The sequence below is a fragment of the Leptopilina heterotoma genome, unplaced genomic scaffold (genome assembly GCF_015476425.1).
Source record: "Leptopilina heterotoma isolate Lh14 unplaced genomic scaffold, ASM1547642v1 Lhet_329, whole genome shotgun sequence".
Lineage (NCBI taxonomy): Eukaryota > Metazoa > Arthropoda > Insecta > Hymenoptera > Figitidae > Leptopilina > Leptopilina heterotoma.
Genome location: NW_025111021.1, coordinates 305,906 through 323,568, shown reverse-complemented (window position 1 = coordinate 323,568; position 17,663 = coordinate 305,906). Strand labels below are relative to the sequence as shown.

Sequence of the window (17,663 nt, the reverse complement as noted above, 5' to 3'; positions counted from 1 at the left end):
TAATTTAATTAATTAATCTAATAAATTAATTCATTATTTTAATTAATTACTTTCCTTTTTTTCAGCTTATAATTATTTTCTCCGATTTAAATTTACATTCAAAAATTCTGCACAGAATAGAAATTAAAATGGAGAAAAGTTTTACTTATAAAAATGAAAAAAAAATTCAAAATTGCTTTGTTTTTTCAAACTACTTATAATAAGATTTAAAAATATTCTACGAGATAATTTATTTGGTTTTTGGATCTATATCCTTGAAATTTTCTTAAACCAATCCGTCGGCTTCCAGTTGAGATGGCAGCTTCTTTTGATCCGGCAATCCATTTTATCATAGAATATAAAAGATTTCGCTAGAACGAGTTTTCAAATAGTCATTTGCATAATCGCGTGTGTCTAGGATGCTCCCGAAAGTGACGTGCCAAGTAAATGGCAAAAAGAATTCCACATTTTGGGGGAAAAAATTATTTTCTTTAGAAAAGTTTAAAATTTAAGAAAAATATTACAATTATTTTTCAGATAAAATTTAATTTTTCAGGAGATTATAATTATTCAGAAATTTGAAATTCATTATTTTATATATTATAAATTTAGAGAGAGAAAAAAAGGTCTTTTTTCAATCATTTTTAGTTTCCTACTGTCTATTGTTCTTATTGTTAAATAAACAATTTAAAAATTAAAAAAGAAAATTTTTAAATCATTATATATTCTTTTTCTATTATCGATTGAAAAGAATGCGAATAAAGTGAAAATCTTCCTTTCCTTGCACTGTCAATTGTTATTATTCGAAATTACACGGTGAAAACACACAAGAAAAGTTTATAAAAAAGGAAAATGCCACCGCAAAAGGAACCGTCTGTTTATGATTTAGCCTATCGTGGAAAAACTGCAGCTGTAAAAATCCTAATAAATGAAAATCAGAATCTTAAAACTGAAACTGACGAGGTAAATATTCTTTTTAACTCCTTTGCTTCCGAATTTTTTGGTTATGTTACCTTTTTCTGTGCAGAATAAACGAATGCTAATTCATTGGGCTTCATTAGGAGGACATGAAGATCTTGTTATTTATTTGCTCTCCATTGGATTTCCAGTTGATCCAGAAGACGATGTGAGTTTTTCAATTAATCCACTAATTATTAAAGTTGTGCACTAAATTGCACTTTCCTGTCATGACATGACAAATGACAATGCTTTCAAGGGGGCCGCCATCTTTGATTCGCAAATTCTTTCATTCATTTTGAGTGGGAAATTCAAATCCCTTCTTCGTTCGAAATAACCTGGAAATAACTACATATTTAAAGAAAAGAAAATAAATTAAAATAAGTAAAAATATAAATAATAAAAAAGGAAATAAATAGAACATAAATAATAAAAAAGGAAATAAATAGAATATTAATAATAAAGGAGGAAATTAATAAAATATAATTATGAAAATTATATTAGATTAATAATTTATCTTGTCGTTAATTCAGCCCTGAATAAAAAAATTAATGTTATAAATAAATAAATTACTTTGAAATTGAATGTTTCAGATGGGAATGACGCCTCTAATTCTCGCATCTTCCGGAGGTCGTAAAAGTGTCGTGAAAATTTTGTTAAAAGAAGGTGCTAATGCGAATGCAAAAACGCAAGAAGGACATTCGTCCCTACAATATGCTGCTTCGAAAAATTGGGTTGAAATTTGTGAAACCCTCCTTGAAAATGGGGCAAATATCAATATCACCGATGTCAGAGGAGCCACACCCCTGCATAGAGCCGCATCCAAGGGGAATATAAACGTCGTAAAACATCTTCTCGAACACGAAAAAGATCTGAAAATAAGTGAGTTCCTGTTTCACGAATTTTCACTATAAACGAAATTCAAAATTCAATTTAAAATTCGAATTCAATTAAAACATCAAATTCACAGTTTGAATTTTAAAATCAATTTCAAATCAATTAAAAAAGCAAATTCAGATTCAAATTCAAATTAAAAGAATTAAATTCAACTTTACATAGTTAAAGAAACAAATTCAGATTAAAATTTAAATTTTAAAATCAAATGCAAATTTAAAATTTAAATTCAATTAAAAATACAAATTCCGATACAAATTCAAAATTCACATTAAAAAATTAAATTCAAATTGAAAATTAAAATTCAATTAAAAAATCAAATTCAGATTCAAATTTAAATTTAAAAATCAAATTCAAATTGAAAATTTAAAAAATCAAATTCAGATTCAAATTTCAAATTCAAATTCAAATTCAAATTCAAATTGCAAATTGAAATTCAATTTAAAAAACAAATTCAGATTTAAATTAAAATTTCAAAATCAAATTCAATTTAAAAAAACAAATTGAAAATCAAATTTAATTAAAAAAAACAAATTCAGAATAAAATTCAAATTCAATTAAAAAAACAAATTCCGATACAAATTCAAAATCCAAATTAAAAAATTAAACCTAAATTGAAAATTAAAAAAAAACAATTCAGATACACATTTGAATTTAAAAATCAAATTCGAATTGAAAATTCAATTTAAAAGAATAAATTGAGAATCAAATTCTAATTTAAAAATCAAAATCAAATTGAAAAGTCAAATTCAATTAAAAAAATTAATTCAGATTAAAATTCAAATTGAAAATTCAATTTAATAAAAGAAATTCAGAATAAAATTCAAATTCAATTAAAAAAACAAATTCCGATACAAATTCAAATTCACATTAAAAAATTAAACCTAAATTGATAATTAAATAAAAAAAAAACTAATTCAGATTCAAATTTAACTTTAAAAATCAAATTCAAATTGAAAATTTAATTAAAAAAAACAAATTCAGATTTAAATTCAAATTTAAAAATCAAATTCAAATTGAAAATTTAATTTAAAAAAACAAATTCATAATCAAATTCTAATTTGAAAATCAAATGCAAATTAAAAATTGAATTAAAAAAACAAATTCAGAATCAAATTTAAATTGAAAATTCAATTAAAAAAACAAATTTCGATATAAATTCAAAATCCACATTAAAAAATTAAAATTCAATTTAAAAAAACAAATTCATAATCAAATTCTAATTTAAAAATCAAAATCAAATTGAAAAAGAAATTCAGAATCAAATTTAAATTGAAAAGTCAAATTCATTAAAAAAAACAAATTCAGATTCAATTTCAAAATCAAATTCAATTTACAAAAATAAATTCATAATCAAATTCAAATTGAAAATTTAATTTAAAAAAACAAATTCAGAATCAAACTCAAATTGAAAGTTCAATTAAATAACAAATTCAGATTCAAATTTAAATATAAAATTCTAATAGAAAACCCAAATTTAATTAAAAAACCAAAACCAAATTTAAATTTAAAAATTAAATTCAAATTGAAAATTTAATTTAAAAAAACAAATTCAGATTCAAATTTTAAATTAAAAAATTTAATTCAAATTTCAAATTAAAATTTAATTAAGAAAAATTCAGATTTAAAATTCAAATCAAATTGAAAATTAAAATTAAAAATATAATAAATTTTTTATTTTCCCTGCAAAGTATATTTTAATTAAAATAATTCTGAATTTAAGTAAAATTTTACCTTCTGATCCAAATAAATATTTCTCGATAGATAATAAAAAATATAATTGAATAATTCTAGATGCGAAGGACATTTACGGAAACACTGCGTTACATTTGGCTTGCGAGGAAGATCGCCAAGAAGAAGCAAAATTACTCGTCGCTCACGGTGCCGACGTCTTCTCCGAGAATAAAGAGAAAAAAACTCCTCTGGATCTCGCTTCTCTCGGCTTGGTCCGTCAACTGAAAGAAATACAAAAAAAGTCCGAGTCTACAAAATAAAATCAAAACATAAATATTTATTCAAAAATAAACAATTACCTTCATTTTCATCAATTTTCATATCAAATCCACTATTTGTATTTTCGACCCAAATCTTCAAAAAAAAATGTTTGGAACTTTTTTCTTTCAAAAGAAAAAAAAGATAGAAATTTATTGAGAAATAAAAGAATTTTCTAAGAATTTCAGTATTCAGCATTTATTATATTTTCTCTTGTATACTTAAGATGCAATCAACCCCTTTATGTTCAATCCATATATAAAATGTATCAAAAACGCCATCGCTTCTTTCAATTTATTTCGTAATTTTTTTTTTCTTAAATCGCTGTCCATTTCTCCCTCACTTGCCCGCAGATCTTGGGAGTGCCCACTTCCTTTCATTTTGATTTCAAGCGGTATATATTATATAAAAAAAAAATTAAGGCGATTGCGGTGTAAGAGATTGATTTTTTGATTTTTTTTTTTTTTTTGAAAATTCAAAGCGTACAATATTAAGAAGTGAGTACCCCGAATACATTCAGTCAAGTATTTACATATTTATGGTACTGATTGCGAATTATTGGATCTAAACCCTGGCGAAAGATTGTCACAAGTTCATTCAATTTAAAAATCAATTCTTTCGTTTAAATAATAATTATACAAATAATGTATTAATAATTCTAATCAGACGAATTGTGTTATAATTACACATTAATAATTTTAATCGAAGAATTGTAAATCAGTTTGATTAAAAATGAAGTAGCATTTTAATTCGTATCGATGGATTTCTTCGCCAGGAGCATGCACACTGATAGTTCCTTTTTTTGATATCAAAAAAATACTGAAAAAGTTCTAGATCCACTGTTTCACAGAACAGTATTTTTTTTTATAATAATTATTTGCCGTTTCTTTGAGAAAAAAAGTTTTGCCTAGAACTCTGAAGAAGCTTGGAGTTACAGCGAAGGCTCTATTTTTTCATTGAGAAAAAAAAATTTTTATAAGAAAATTTTAATATAAATATATGTATAATTTTGAATTCTGTAATATTTTGTGTTCTCGCTTGTAGCTACTTGCATCAAAAAATATACTAGCCATTGCGGGTGTGACACCTTGTAAAAACTTTCGAAATACAAAAGAATTTTATAAAATGCCTATAAAAATGCAGGTATAAAATTCCGTCTTTACATCATTTTTTCAAAATTCATCGGTAGTTTACAAAAACTTTTTTTTTCTTTCCTCTACGATCTTAGCATCTTCGTAATTTTTCTTGAGTTTTGAGTAAATCGAACTTGTTTCATTATTTTTCTCGTACATTTTTTTTTAAATTGAAAATTCTCGATATCTATCACTTTTGAGCCTGCAAGACACATTCATTCATTTCATTTCAAAAGGTTAAGTGTTGACAAACTATATCAAGAGCTTAAGTACAATACGAGGAAAAGTCAGGTTTTTTTTTAAGTAACATTATTCGTTTTCTCGAAACACGCGGTGCCAAAGACGGAGGAATGGAAAGAAAAAAAAATCTTAACGACTAAAATTGAGTACATATAACATATATAATATATAATTTATATTATATACATTATATACATGTATACATTATGTATAATGCCAAAAAAAAGAAAAGAAAATTGTATAAATGCAATAAAATAATCTAAGCATTTTTTTTCTATATAATCAAAAGAAGACAGATTTTTTTTCATTTCAAAACAAAAAAAAATGCTAAAAAAATACTGAGAAAAAGGAAGAAGAGTCGATTTTAAACCTTTTAAAATGAAACCAACTTGCACTCTTTGAGGCAGCTCTGTTTCATTATCTTCTCACTTTTGATGATTCTTACATTAATATTAGTTAATTATTAAAATACATTAATAATTACTTGTAGTACTTGTGGGAGGATGCTGATCGTAATAATAGTTATAAAATAATAATAATAATATAATAATAATAATAATATAATAATAATAATATAATAATAATAATAATAATAATAATAATATAATAATAACGTATCAATAATAATTAATGTCTTAATACTACCTAAAAGTGTTATTCAGTTATTTCAATTATGCAGCAAAATCTGCCGTTTTCTTTTTTCTATCCCACGATTACTTCTCATTACCTAAAACTCCCGATTCGTTTTATGATTACAGTCATGCCAGTAATAAAACCGCTCCACGGTCAGTTAGTAAGCTGTAAAGTTATGTACATTTTCATTAAACTCTGTTTTTTTTTCTTTCTTCGTTTGATGGCATCTCACGGAAAAATCGTATAATAATACTACTATAATAAAAAAAAAAGAAAAAATTTATTCCTATCACCTGCATGCGACGTGACGTTGTTTTTTTCTTTTTTGTCCCATTGCCAACAAAATCGCACCGGCAATTCAAAAATGATTTTTTTTGGGACCAATTATCACGCAAAATATGCATTACTTTTTTTTTTGTTTTTTTGTTTTGTAAAATTGGTCACCGAGAGTGATTAATCAATCTAATGACTCACGCTTATTTCTATACATTATATAAATGTTAACTTATGGAGAGAGAAGAGACCCCAGACTCTTGAAAATTCGTTGGACGAATTTATTATGCCGTGTGTTTTTCAAAAAGGTTTTTTTGGCCGCAGATTTAACCGCAGCGGAAGACGTCTGGTTTTTCAATTGGCATTTTCCTCGCCATCAATGCTTTCATCTTGCGTTGTTGAATCGTCACCCGAGCCACCGGTTTGCATTGAGCCACGTTTCAATCTTGATGAACTCAAACTGATTGGTGGTCCTCCACGCCTTTTTTTTAGGGGGGGAAAAATAGAATAATTAATTAATAATTCGATTAATAATTTTGCTTAAAATAAGAGACAAGAAAAAAAACAAATGAAAACAAATAAAACATTACAATTTTTTTTTTTAATGATTTCTAGTGGTATTGTCAATTTGGTTAATTGGAGAAACAAATTAGATGCAGGTGAACACAAAGACATGACTTTTTTTCTCTCTCCTGGATTCGTGTTTCGATTAGTTGATATTTTCTGTACGAATTATTAAGGAAATTTATGACAAAACGAAACGAATAATTACTAATCAAATAGGAAATTTTTTCGATTTTTTCTAAAGTGATTTACTATCGATTTACTGTATAAAAAATATTATTTACTCTACCCGGACAGATTTTACAATTCAGATATATAAAAAATAAAAATAACAAAAATAATTATATATAGAAAAGTAAAATAATAAATACAAAAATAAAAAATTTCTTTCAATTTTAATTCAGGAATTTAATTTTTCAATTTTTAATCTATAGAAATAATTTTTACTACCCCAGTTTTTCTAAGGATATTAAATTGAGACAAAAAACGAATCAAAAGTGTTGCCTCGCAACACTTTTGATTCGTTTTTCGTCTCAATTTGATATCCTTGGAAAAACTGTGATTTTGAATAATAATCGTTAGTAAACTACCTTAAACAAATCAAATTCGATTAAAGATAAAAAGGAATTAATAAAAAGGGTTCACAAATGCAATGCTATTTAGGAAAATAATTTTCAGGCAAACATTCTATTGTGTGGGTTTTCCATGACAATTTAATACCTACACGTTAAAAGAGTTTATAATTTCATCCTTCCAATAACCACGGTAGGAACCCAACGATCTGCTATGCGTCTTTTGTGTCTTTTGATCTACTTCACTGCGCATTCACATTCATTGTATCCAATTAAAAAAAAAAATAATAAATACATCAACTTCGAAAAAAATAAACTCGTTATAATTAAAAAAAAATGTTTCAGTAAAATTTACTATTTTCCTAATAATTAACATACATTAGATGAAATAATAATTACTTCAATAAGATAATATTTTTTGCAAAAAAAGAACAATAAAAGTAAAAAAAAATTGAGTAATAAAATTTAAAAAAGGAAGAAAAATGAAAAAATAGACATTGATGTAATTTAAAACTTGAATGTAGTTTTTAACACCTTAAAATTGACATGAATTTTATTACAATTTTTGAAAATAATTGAATTTGTTAAAGAAATTTAATTAAAATTTGTAATGAAAATAATTGAATTCATGCGAAGCACTTTATTATTTATGAAAATATGAAAATTGCTGACAAAAATTTTATTATTTATGAAAATAATTCAATTTTAATAAAGAATTACATAAAATTTTAACAAATAATTGAATTAATGTCAAGAATTTTATTTTTTACGAAAATAATTGAATTTTAATGAAGAATTTCATCAAAATTTTGGTAAATAATTTAATTGCTGGCAAGAATTTTATTATTTACGAAAATAATTGAATTTTAATGAAGAATTTCATCAAAATTTTGGTAAATAATTGAATTAATATCAAGAATTTGGTTTTTTAGGAAAATAATTGAATTGCTGCCAAAAATTTATTATTTATGAAAATAATTATATTTTTGAGAAGAATTTTATTATTTATGAAAATAATTGGATTTTTACGAATAATTTTATTAAAAACTTTCAAATTAATCGAATTTCTGTGAAAATTATTATTAAAAGTTTTAAAAAGAATTGAAATCTTTCGAGTTTTATTAAAATTGGACTAAAAATGGCATGATAATTAAATTTTAATAAAGAATTTCATCAAAATTTTAGTAAATAATTTAATTTCTGCAACGAATTTCATGAAAATTGATAAAAATAATTGAATTCTATGAAGAAATTTTTTTTAAATTATATTGAATGTAATTGAATTTTTAAAAAGAATTTTATATCAATCTTTAAAAATAATTGAATTTATATTAAAAGAATTTATTAAACTTGTATTAAAAATAATTAAATTCCATCGAAAAATTTTATTTTTTATTAAAAAAATTTAATTCTTGAGCAGAATTTTATTACTTATTAAAGTAATTGAATAACTTGCGAGGAATTTTACTAAAATTATTTAAAATATTTAAATTGTTTCAAAGAATTTTATTTAAATTTTAGAAAATATTGAATACTAATGATACTAATAATTAATCAGTTAATAAGAGAATTTTTTTTTAATTTTTAATTTGATATCATTCAAATATTGAAGTTGATATTTTAAAATAAAAAAATTTGAAATTTGCTTCAAGTTAGTAAAAAAAATTCTATTTTGATTTAATTTTTACAAAAAGGGAACTTTTTTTTCTTTTTGAAACATTCTTTATAATTCTGTATTTTTAATTTTATGTACAAATAGTTCAAAAGCCATTAAGAAATAAGAAAATGAAAACATAATTGTAGAAAATGTTTCAAAGAACAAAATCAGCTCTTACTTGTAAAAATTGAATAAAAATTCCAATTGTTCATTAACCAGGAATAAAACAGAAATAATTAAATAATTATCATTATCAAAACAAATTTTCAACCAAAATAATTTCCTTTAAAGAGTATTCAACCGATTTTTTTTTTCAATTTTACTGAAATTAATTTACTTCCAACTAATTTTCCAAGTACTTTAGTTCGATGTTAAAAATCACTTTCTAGTTTGATGCTAATCCTTAAAATAAATGAGATCTCAAATAAATTATTAAAAAAGCGTCAATTATGAAAAACTTCTGATTAAAGAATTCTTAGAATTAAAAAATTCTTAAAGTAAAAAAATTATAAGTTGATAAGAAAATTTACCTGAGTTTATTCTTCAAATTAGTAACTTCACGTGTCAAAACTTCCTGCGATTCAATCATATCGTCCATTTCTCTCTGAGCTTTTCGCTTAAGAGCCTTGTGCCTACTGATCTCCTCCTCAGCCTCGTCCAATTGTCTCTTGAGACTCTTCATTCTCGTATTAACTTTCTCCATTTGCTCCTTATACTGATCGGCATTGCGTCTCTCGTCCTCCAACTGTAAACTCAATTCCTTCAATTTCTTGTCCAATTTCCGATTGATTTTCTGTTGAGCGAATCTCTCCTTAGCCTCAGTCTCGAGTTGTTCATCCAAATTGTTGATCTTCGATTCGAGAGCCTGAATTGTTGCCTTTGTCTTAGCGCGCTGTGCAGTCTCAAGTTCAGCGAGTTTAGCCTTCAATTCCTTATTCTGACGCTCGAGTAACATCCTCTGCGATTCGAGTTTCTGCGTTGCCGAACGTTCTGTCGCCAGATCGGTGGACAATTGTTCAATACTGATCTGTCCCTTTCGGGCTCGATCGATCAGAATTTCGCTATTCGATTGTTCCTCTTCTAATTCTTCCTCGAGTGTTGCTATTCTTGCGTCTAATCGACGTTTCTCGTCGAGCATCAATGTTCCCTTGTTGACGTTGTTGTTGAGTTCTTCTTGCAGTTCGTCGCGTTCGTTTTCGGCGGCTCTTCTTGCACGTTCACTGCTGGTGAGATCTTCGTTGGACTGAAGGAGTTCGGCTTCTAGACTCTTGACTTTGCGTTCTGCTTCCTTTGAGGCTGCGGCAAGTTCGTCGCGAGCTGCTCTGGCTTCTTCGGTTTCTCTTGTGCAGTCCTTGATTTGCACTTGGAGTTTCTTGAGTTGCTTGAGAGCGTCTTCTTTCACTTTGTTGTGCATTTCGAGTTGTTGTTCAATGTCCTTGTAGTCGGCTTCCATTTTCTTTCGCTGGGCAATAGCGGCGGCGCGTTGCTTTCGTTCGTCTTCTAATTCGGCTTCGAGATCGCGCAGTTGTTTCACTAGACCTCGACGCTTCTCTTCGGCTTGCTCCTCCTTCGCTTGGACCTCTCTTTCTAGTTGAGCTCTGAGTGCTTGCATGTTGACCTCGAGTCGTAATTTCGCGTCTTCAGTGATTTGTAGTTCATCCTCCAGTTCCTCGACCTGAGTTTTCTGTTCGGCCAGTTGGGATTCAAGAGCTCGTTTCGCCTTTTCGAGTTCGTGGACATTTTTGTCGGCCGTTCCTTGATTATTCGCCAATTCGTCCAATTCGCCTTGGAGGACTTTTTTGCATCTTTCCAATTCTTCGACTTTCTCGTGTAATTCGTCGAGTTCGCGGGTTAGGGACAGAGCTCTAGTCTCCTTCTCCCTGGACTCACGTTCGGCATTGTCCTTCTGTTCGAGATATTGTACTGCGATTGCCTTCTCCTCGGCTAACACTTTGTCGAAGTTCTTTTGCTTCTTTTCCAGTTCGATGACTTTTCCCCTTTGGACTTCCAACTCGATCGTACTGTCTTCGAGTTCGGCTTGAATTTTCTTCTTTGATTTGTCGAGTTTGTCATTGGCAGCTTGAAGTTCCTCCACTTGTCGTTGTAGAGTTTCGATGTCCTTCAAACATCGTTTTCTGGCTTCTTCGAGAGCGGTTGCGGCTTCGGATTCTTCATCGGCTCGCTTCTTAGCCTCGGCGAGTTGAATATTCAGATTCAGAACTTGCTTCTCGAGGGTTCGTTTCGCTTCCTCTTCTTCTTCGAGTTGATCGTGAAGGGTCTCCTTCTCGCTTTCGAGGGCTCTTAACTTTGAGCTCAATGCGAGTTTTTGCCGTGTCTCTTCCTCGAGTTGCTGTTGGAGTTCCGTGAATTGCGATTCACAGGTGGTGGAAGCTTTAACAGCAGCTGAGGCTTTCAGTTCAGCGGCTTCTAGTTGTTGAGAAACACTTTCGGCCTCCTGTTGTAGTTTCACAACCTTCTCGGCTAGTTCTTGTTTTACTCTTTCAATTTCGGCGAGCTTTCCGTTCACCTCGACTAATTGCTGTTCAGCTTGCTTGCGTCTTCGATCGCACTCTTGTCGATTGGCACTCACGGATCTTAATTCGGTGGCCATGTCCGCGTTCTCGGCCTCTAGGGTTCCCTTTGCCTTCTCTAGAGTTGCCTTCACCTTTTTCAGGGAGTCCATCTGTTCATTGAGAACGGTCAATTCTTGAGTGTGTTTATGACGCGTGTCCGCCATCATAGCTTCGTGAGATGATGTCTCTTCTTCTAGATTCTTCTTCAGAGTTGCCAATTCCTGTTCTCGTTTAGTTCTCAGTTCCTGTTGAGCCGCTGTGACATCCAGTGAATCGAGCAACTCATTCTTCAGTGCCTCTAATTCTTCATTCAGATCACGTTTCAATTTCTCGGCTTTGCTTCTCGCTATCTTCTCCGCTTCAAGATCTTCCTGGAGTTCTGCCAATTGGGATTCCAGTTCTCTGAGGGCCTTTTGAGCTTGAGCTTTCGCTGCACTTTCTTCGTCAATTTTCGTCATAACTTGCGTGAGTTCCTCTTCTCGTTTACCGAGTTGTAGTTGCAATTCTTCGACCTGCAATTTTCTCTCCGATATTTGCTCTTTTAGGTCAGAGACTTCAGTTTCCATTTTTCTCTTCGATCTGTCAACTTCTTGACGTTGTTGATGGTCCTTCAGGAGACGTTCCTCCAAATCGGCAATTGTGGCCTCGTGTTTGGTCTTCAATTTCGCCAAGTGTTTCGCTTTCTCCTCTTCCTCGGCCAGTGCTTGTGACAAATCATTCGCTCTTTCTTCCAAAAGTTTCTTTTCCTTCAAAAGTTTTTGATTCGTATCATCCGAAAGGGCAATGTCTTCGTCCATTTTCTTAATTTTAGCGTCACACTGAACTTTCTCCAATTGCAATTTCTGTCTGGCAGCTTCCTCCTCCTCTAGTTGTTCCTCCAAATCGCTGATATTGAGTTGCAACTTCTTTTTCTCTTGAATCAAGGCCGAACTTCTCTCCTCTTCTTCTTCGATTCGTGCCTCAAGATCGTGAAGAATCTCCTCTAATTCTTGCTTTCTAGCCGCTAATCTCGCCCGCATTTCTTCAGCTTCAGCGCAAAGTTCAACTTCGGCTTGTAATTGCTCGGCTAACATCATTTTCTCCTCGATAACAAGTTGATATTTTCTCTCATACTCCTTGGCATCATGGACTGTCATTTCCAATTTTTCCCTTACTTGCTTCAATTCATCTTCTTTGAGTGTCAACTTCTCCTCTTGTTTCGTCACCTCCAACAGGGGTTTCACTTTCGTGTACAAACGCCACCATTGCCAGTTTCTTAGTTTCAGATATGCTGAACAATTCCGTTGAATAATACGTATCGCATTTAATTGTTGCAGACGTTTTTGATAATTACGTCTCGCCAGGAAGCCACGACAGAACGCCTGGAAATTCACAATGAGATCCGTGATTTTATAATCTCTTTCTTCTTCCAAATGAGCCAAGACACCAGCACGGAAAAATATCTTCGACTGACCCACACGATACAAATTTGGATCAAGTTCCAATGCTTGAATCTGTAAAATAAATGAAAAAATTTAGAACAAGAGAAAAATAGACAGGATCCTGAATGAAAAAATCGAATACATACCATCTTTTCACAGGCTTTCTTCCCATCCATAAAACCTTTCGGAATCACATTCGGAGTCAAAAGTTCGTATCGCTGCCTAAATTCTTGGAATGGAATTCTATTGGGAAATCCCTGTCGGCAAATACGTATTCCTTCGAGAACTCCATTGCATCTCAATTGATCGAGAACCAGAGGCGCGTCGATTTTACCAGCTCTCTTCTCATGATTCGGAATAATGCACCTAACGAAATTTGGATTAGTATTGCGTAAAGTTGCCATCAATTTAGTCAATTGCTCCTTATAAAGTTGCGAGACAGTTCTGAACATTCCCTTTCTTGTCCTGGCGCCAAATTGCGTGTCGGTCAACGCTTGCTGAGCCATTCCAACAATTTCGGCGTCCTTCCAAATATGACAAACAAATGGATCCTGCGACGCCTGCAAAAGACTCACAACATTCTCATTAAGTGGATCCATATTTTTCATGAGCCACTTGGCAGCCGAGTAATCGACTTTTCCAGCGTAGTGAATAATGGCAAAATCGGCGACACCACGAAAATCTGTCTTCATGAATTTTGGATGAACACTATGAGCACCAACAAGTTTCTCCACAAACGTTTTGTCCGTCGCTTTCGGGAACCAACATTCCTCATCGACAAGTGCCATTATACCCATTGGCTTATCAATCAAATCAATCGTCGGCTGAAGATCCAATCCAAAATCAATGAATTTCCATTCAATTCCCTCACGTTGATATTCTTCCTGCTCGAGAATAAACATTGTGTGATTGAATAATTGCTGAAGTTTCTCATTTGTATAATTGATGCACAACTGTTCAAATGAATTCAATTCGAAGATTTCAAATCCAGCCATATCTAGAATACCAATGAAACTTGCTCCCTGTCTTTTTGTTCTATCGAGTGATCTATTTATCCTATTGACCAACCAACGGAACATTCTTTCGTAGCACGCTTTTGATATTGCCTCGACTGCAAATTCCACTTGTTCTTTTGTTTGTGCTTTCGTCACAAAATCGCGGCCGACTTTAATTCTTGGCTTTAGGAAGGCTTTCGTCATTTCTGTCACACTCAGACCCAATAAATGGGAAATCTTTTGGGCAACTGTATTATCGGGAAGTGTGGCTTGATCGGAATTTCTCTCCTGTCTAAATTGCATCGAACCAAATAACATGACTGCAGAGACAATGCGGAATATTGAGGCAAAATCTTCGTTCGTCATTCCCATTATGTTCATTGCTTTCACAATTGCAGAAAATTCGGCGGAATCGTCCATGCCGGGTACTGGAAGCGCTCCATTCGATAAGAATGGATAATGTTTCGGATCCTCCAAGATAAATTCCTCTGCAAAAATAAGTATATCATTAGATTTATTTGGAATTTTAAATATCAAGTTTTAAATTTTAACAAATTCACTTATTAAATAATTAATTATTATTTTTTTTAAAAATGATGAAATTCTTGAAAACAATTCAATTATTTTCATAAAAAATAAAATTCCCCTCCGGAATTTAATTATTTTCATTATAATTTTAATAATATTTCCAAGAAAACTTCAATTACTATTAAAAATTCTCAAGAAATTCTTAAAAAAAATTCAATTATTTACAAAAAAATTTTAATGAAATTATTCGCAAGAATTCATTTATTTTGTTAAAAAATAAAATTCTTTGTAAATAGGAATTTAATTATTATTTTTAATACAATTTAGACAAAATTCTTGGAAAGAATTCAATTATTTTTAATACAATTTTAACTAAATTTCTCAAAAGAATTTAAAATTTCTTTGAAATAATTTAATTATTTTCAAAAATTTTCATAATATTCTTCAAAGAATTCAATTATTTTTTTAAATAATAACATTTTTCAGGGGAATTGAATTATTTCCAATACAATTTTAATAAAATTTCTTTATAGAATTCAATGATTTTTAAATTTTAATAAAGTTTCTTGAAAGAATTCAATTATTTTCCAAAACTTGAATAAAATTCTTAATAAAAATTCTGTTATTTTTAATATAATTTTAATTAAATTTCTTTAAAGAATTCAATTTTTTAAAAATTTTAATGAAATTCCTTAAATGAATTCAATTATTTTCAAGAATTTCAATAAAATTCTTTATAATAATTCAATTATTTTCAAAAATTTTAACAAAGCTTTATGCAAAGTAATTTTATTTAATTTATTTTTGTTATTCTCTAATCTTCAAAAACATTAAATTAGAATTTCATTAATTATAAAATTCAAAATTATTAAACAAAAATTATAAAAAAAAATTGGTGCAATTTTATTTTAATTAATCGAAAAGTTAAAATTGAATTCAATATTATTTTTGTTTAAACCGTTTAACTAGATTCATTTTTTTTTATCTTTTCCACTAGATTAAAATATACTTAACAAGTAACTTACTCTTTTGTTCTGGTGATGCACCCGAAAGCAATTGGTAAAATATGTGAAACGCTCGTTCATCTTTGGCTTGTCGAATTGCCCTAGATTTTTCAAGAAGATACGTCTCGATATTTGCGCCAGCGATGTAACCAGAAGCGTCAAAATTAATTCTAATAAACTTTCCCTGAAAGCAAAATAATTTTATTATTCTTATTAATTTATTCAAAGTATATATAAAGAAGAATTGAAAAAATTGTAAAAAATCAAGAATTAGAAAAAAATTTGTAATAAAAATAGTTCAGCAAACATCTCATTTGTAAATATTTTAGTTTTTACATTGAAATATCTAACAAGAAATTAAAAAATTTTACTCATAAATATTAAGCGAAAAGAATTTCTAAAATAACTACAAATAAAGAAAATTTAAATATTCATCCACTTTATATTAATAAAGACTCAGTTAACCTTTTGGCATCATTTTTTTTATCGTTGTGTATAAATTTAATTCTTAAAAATTAAACTTCAAGATATTATTTTTTGTACCAATTTCCAATATTTTAATTCTTGTTAATTTGCAAAATAGTTTATAAAATAATTTTTTTGAATTAAATTTTTTTCAACTACAAAAATTCATTAAAATTTAATTATTACTGTAAAGTTTGTGCAAAAATTCGTGCATTTTGAAGAAATGCTGCGAAGGTTTGAAGAATTTACTTAAAAACAAATTTAATGTTTGAATTTCAAAGTATTAAATTTCTTACAAAACGTGAAGAGTTGTCGTTCTTGACGGTTTTTGCATTTCCGAATGCTTCCAGAATAGGATTGGCTTGTAAAAGTTGTTGTTCAAGTTCACCCTGCGAAAAGAAAGAAAACAATTATTATAAAGCTCCGTAAGTATTTATTTATAAATAAAATAATAGAATAACAATAACAATATTAATATTAATAATAATAATAATAATAATAATAATAATAATTAATAATATTAATACCTAATAAAAATAATAATTATAATTATGTTAATAATATTAACGATATTAATAACTATTTTCTAATTGCACACGGTTATAGCAAAAATAAATCTATTTTCTAATTTTCTACATTTACAAAAATAATAATGAATAAATAGAAAAAAATTTTCTGACTAGAAATAGTTTTTGAAAATCATCGACTACATAACTATTTTACAAGGAGAATAAAAAGGTTATAAAATTTACTATGAATTTATGAAAAACAGGTGACTACTTCACATAATAACTGAACTGTATACATTATTCATAATGTCAACTACATCAAGTAATAACAGATGTTTTATTATCTATTGCGAATATCTTTAATTTATTTACATATTCAAAAAATATTTGTTTACAAATGTTACTAGTATTTTATTCTAATTTTCCTGATATTAAAGAAACTAAATCTTCTACAATAATTAAGAAAAAACTTTTGTAAATTCTATCCATTTTTAATGAAAATAATTTAATTTTAAATAAAAAAAAAAAAAAATTTAATAATAACCATTAAAAATTTTCTATCAAGAATTTCAAATACAAAATTCTATTATCAAAATCAATTGACATAATTAAATATTAATAACAATTATCGACTATTATTATTAGACAATTAATAAATATTAATTTATAGTCCTACTGAAGTGATAGCAAAGATTTTTTTCCCACTAATAAATCAAAATAATAAATAAGTTTTTCATTAGTTAAAAATTAGAATTTACAAAAGATGTTTTTAAATTTTATAGAAGATTAATTTTTTCAATATCAAGAAAATTAAAATAAAATACTAATGAAATGTGTTAAAAGTATGAATAACAGAAGGAATAATTATTATGGTTCTATTTTTATTATTTGTTTAGTTAGAAATAAATAATAAAGAAAAAGTTATTGTATTAATTATTATTAATATAAATATACGTTAATGTAAAAAACAAAATAAATAAATAAAATAATAAAATAAAAAATATATAAAAAAAGTGATAAATTAAGTAAAAAATTATTAAATACAGTAAATTTTGAAATCAGTAAATTAAGTACACAGTGCTAATATTAACAAATCACGTAAACAAATATTTCTCACAAAAAACTCTCAAAATGCAAAAAATAGTAATGAAATTTAAATAAACTGGGTTAAAGCTGCAACCCGAGCATAAAATAATTAAACAAAGAAGCCTTAATATGAGAGTGTTTAAGTGTAAAGAGAACCACACCAATATCCGTAATAATTCGTCCCTCTA

The 17,663-nt window shown here is 28.3% G+C and overlaps 2 protein-coding genes across 3 annotated transcripts in view; one reads left to right on the top strand and one right to left on the bottom strand.

Moving 5' to 3' along the window:
* Positions 1 to 749: 749 nt before the first annotated feature.
* On the top strand, positions 750 to 4,009 carry LOC122504996 (26S proteasome non-ATPase regulatory subunit 10-like). The gene is made up of 4 exons (XM_043616389.1): positions 750 to 942; positions 1,007 to 1,105; positions 1,530 to 1,818; positions 3,625 to 4,009. The coding sequence occupies exons 1-4, from the start codon at positions 832 to 834 to the stop codon at positions 3,822 to 3,824; spliced, it is 699 nt and encodes a 232-aa protein (XP_043472324.1). The 5' UTR covers positions 750 to 831; the 3' UTR covers positions 3,825 to 4,009.
* Positions 4,005 to 17,663, bottom strand: part of LOC122504992 (myosin heavy chain, non-muscle) — a 53,366-nt gene continuing 39,707 nt past the window's right edge. The window contains exons 5-10 of one of the 2 annotated variants that reach the window (XM_043616384.1): positions 16,177 to 16,269; positions 15,437 to 15,599; positions 13,035 to 14,371; positions 9,425 to 12,960; positions 7,390 to 7,482; positions 4,005 to 6,582 (exon numbers count right to left, since the gene is read on the bottom strand). In XM_043616384.1, coding sequence (XP_043472319.1) covers positions 6,456 to 6,582; positions 7,390 to 7,482; positions 9,425 to 12,960; positions 13,035 to 14,371; positions 15,437 to 15,599; positions 16,177 to 16,269 — 5,349 coding nt within the window. In that variant the 3' untranslated portion in view covers positions 4,005 to 6,455. The remainder of the gene's footprint in view (positions 6,583 to 7,389; positions 7,483 to 9,424; positions 12,961 to 13,034; positions 14,372 to 15,436; positions 15,600 to 16,176; positions 16,270 to 17,663) is intronic. The other variant, XM_043616385.1, reaches the window with a different exon arrangement.

What these genes read in the sequence shown, in the direction of transcription:
- LOC122504996 (XM_043616389.1), top strand. Translation starts at nt 832, where the DNA reads ATGCCACCGCAAAAGGAACCGTCTGTTTATGATTTAGCCTATCGTGGA. An exon ending in CAGTTGATCCAGAAGACGAT is followed by an intron (nt 1,106 to 1,529) that starts GTGAGTTTTTCA and finishes TGAATGTTTCAG; the next exon opens with ATGGGAATGACGCCTCTAAT. An exon ending in CGAAAAAGATCTGAAAATAA is followed by an intron (nt 1,819 to 3,624) that starts GTGAGTTCCTGT and finishes GAATAATTCTAG; the next exon opens with ATGCGAAGGACATTTACGGA.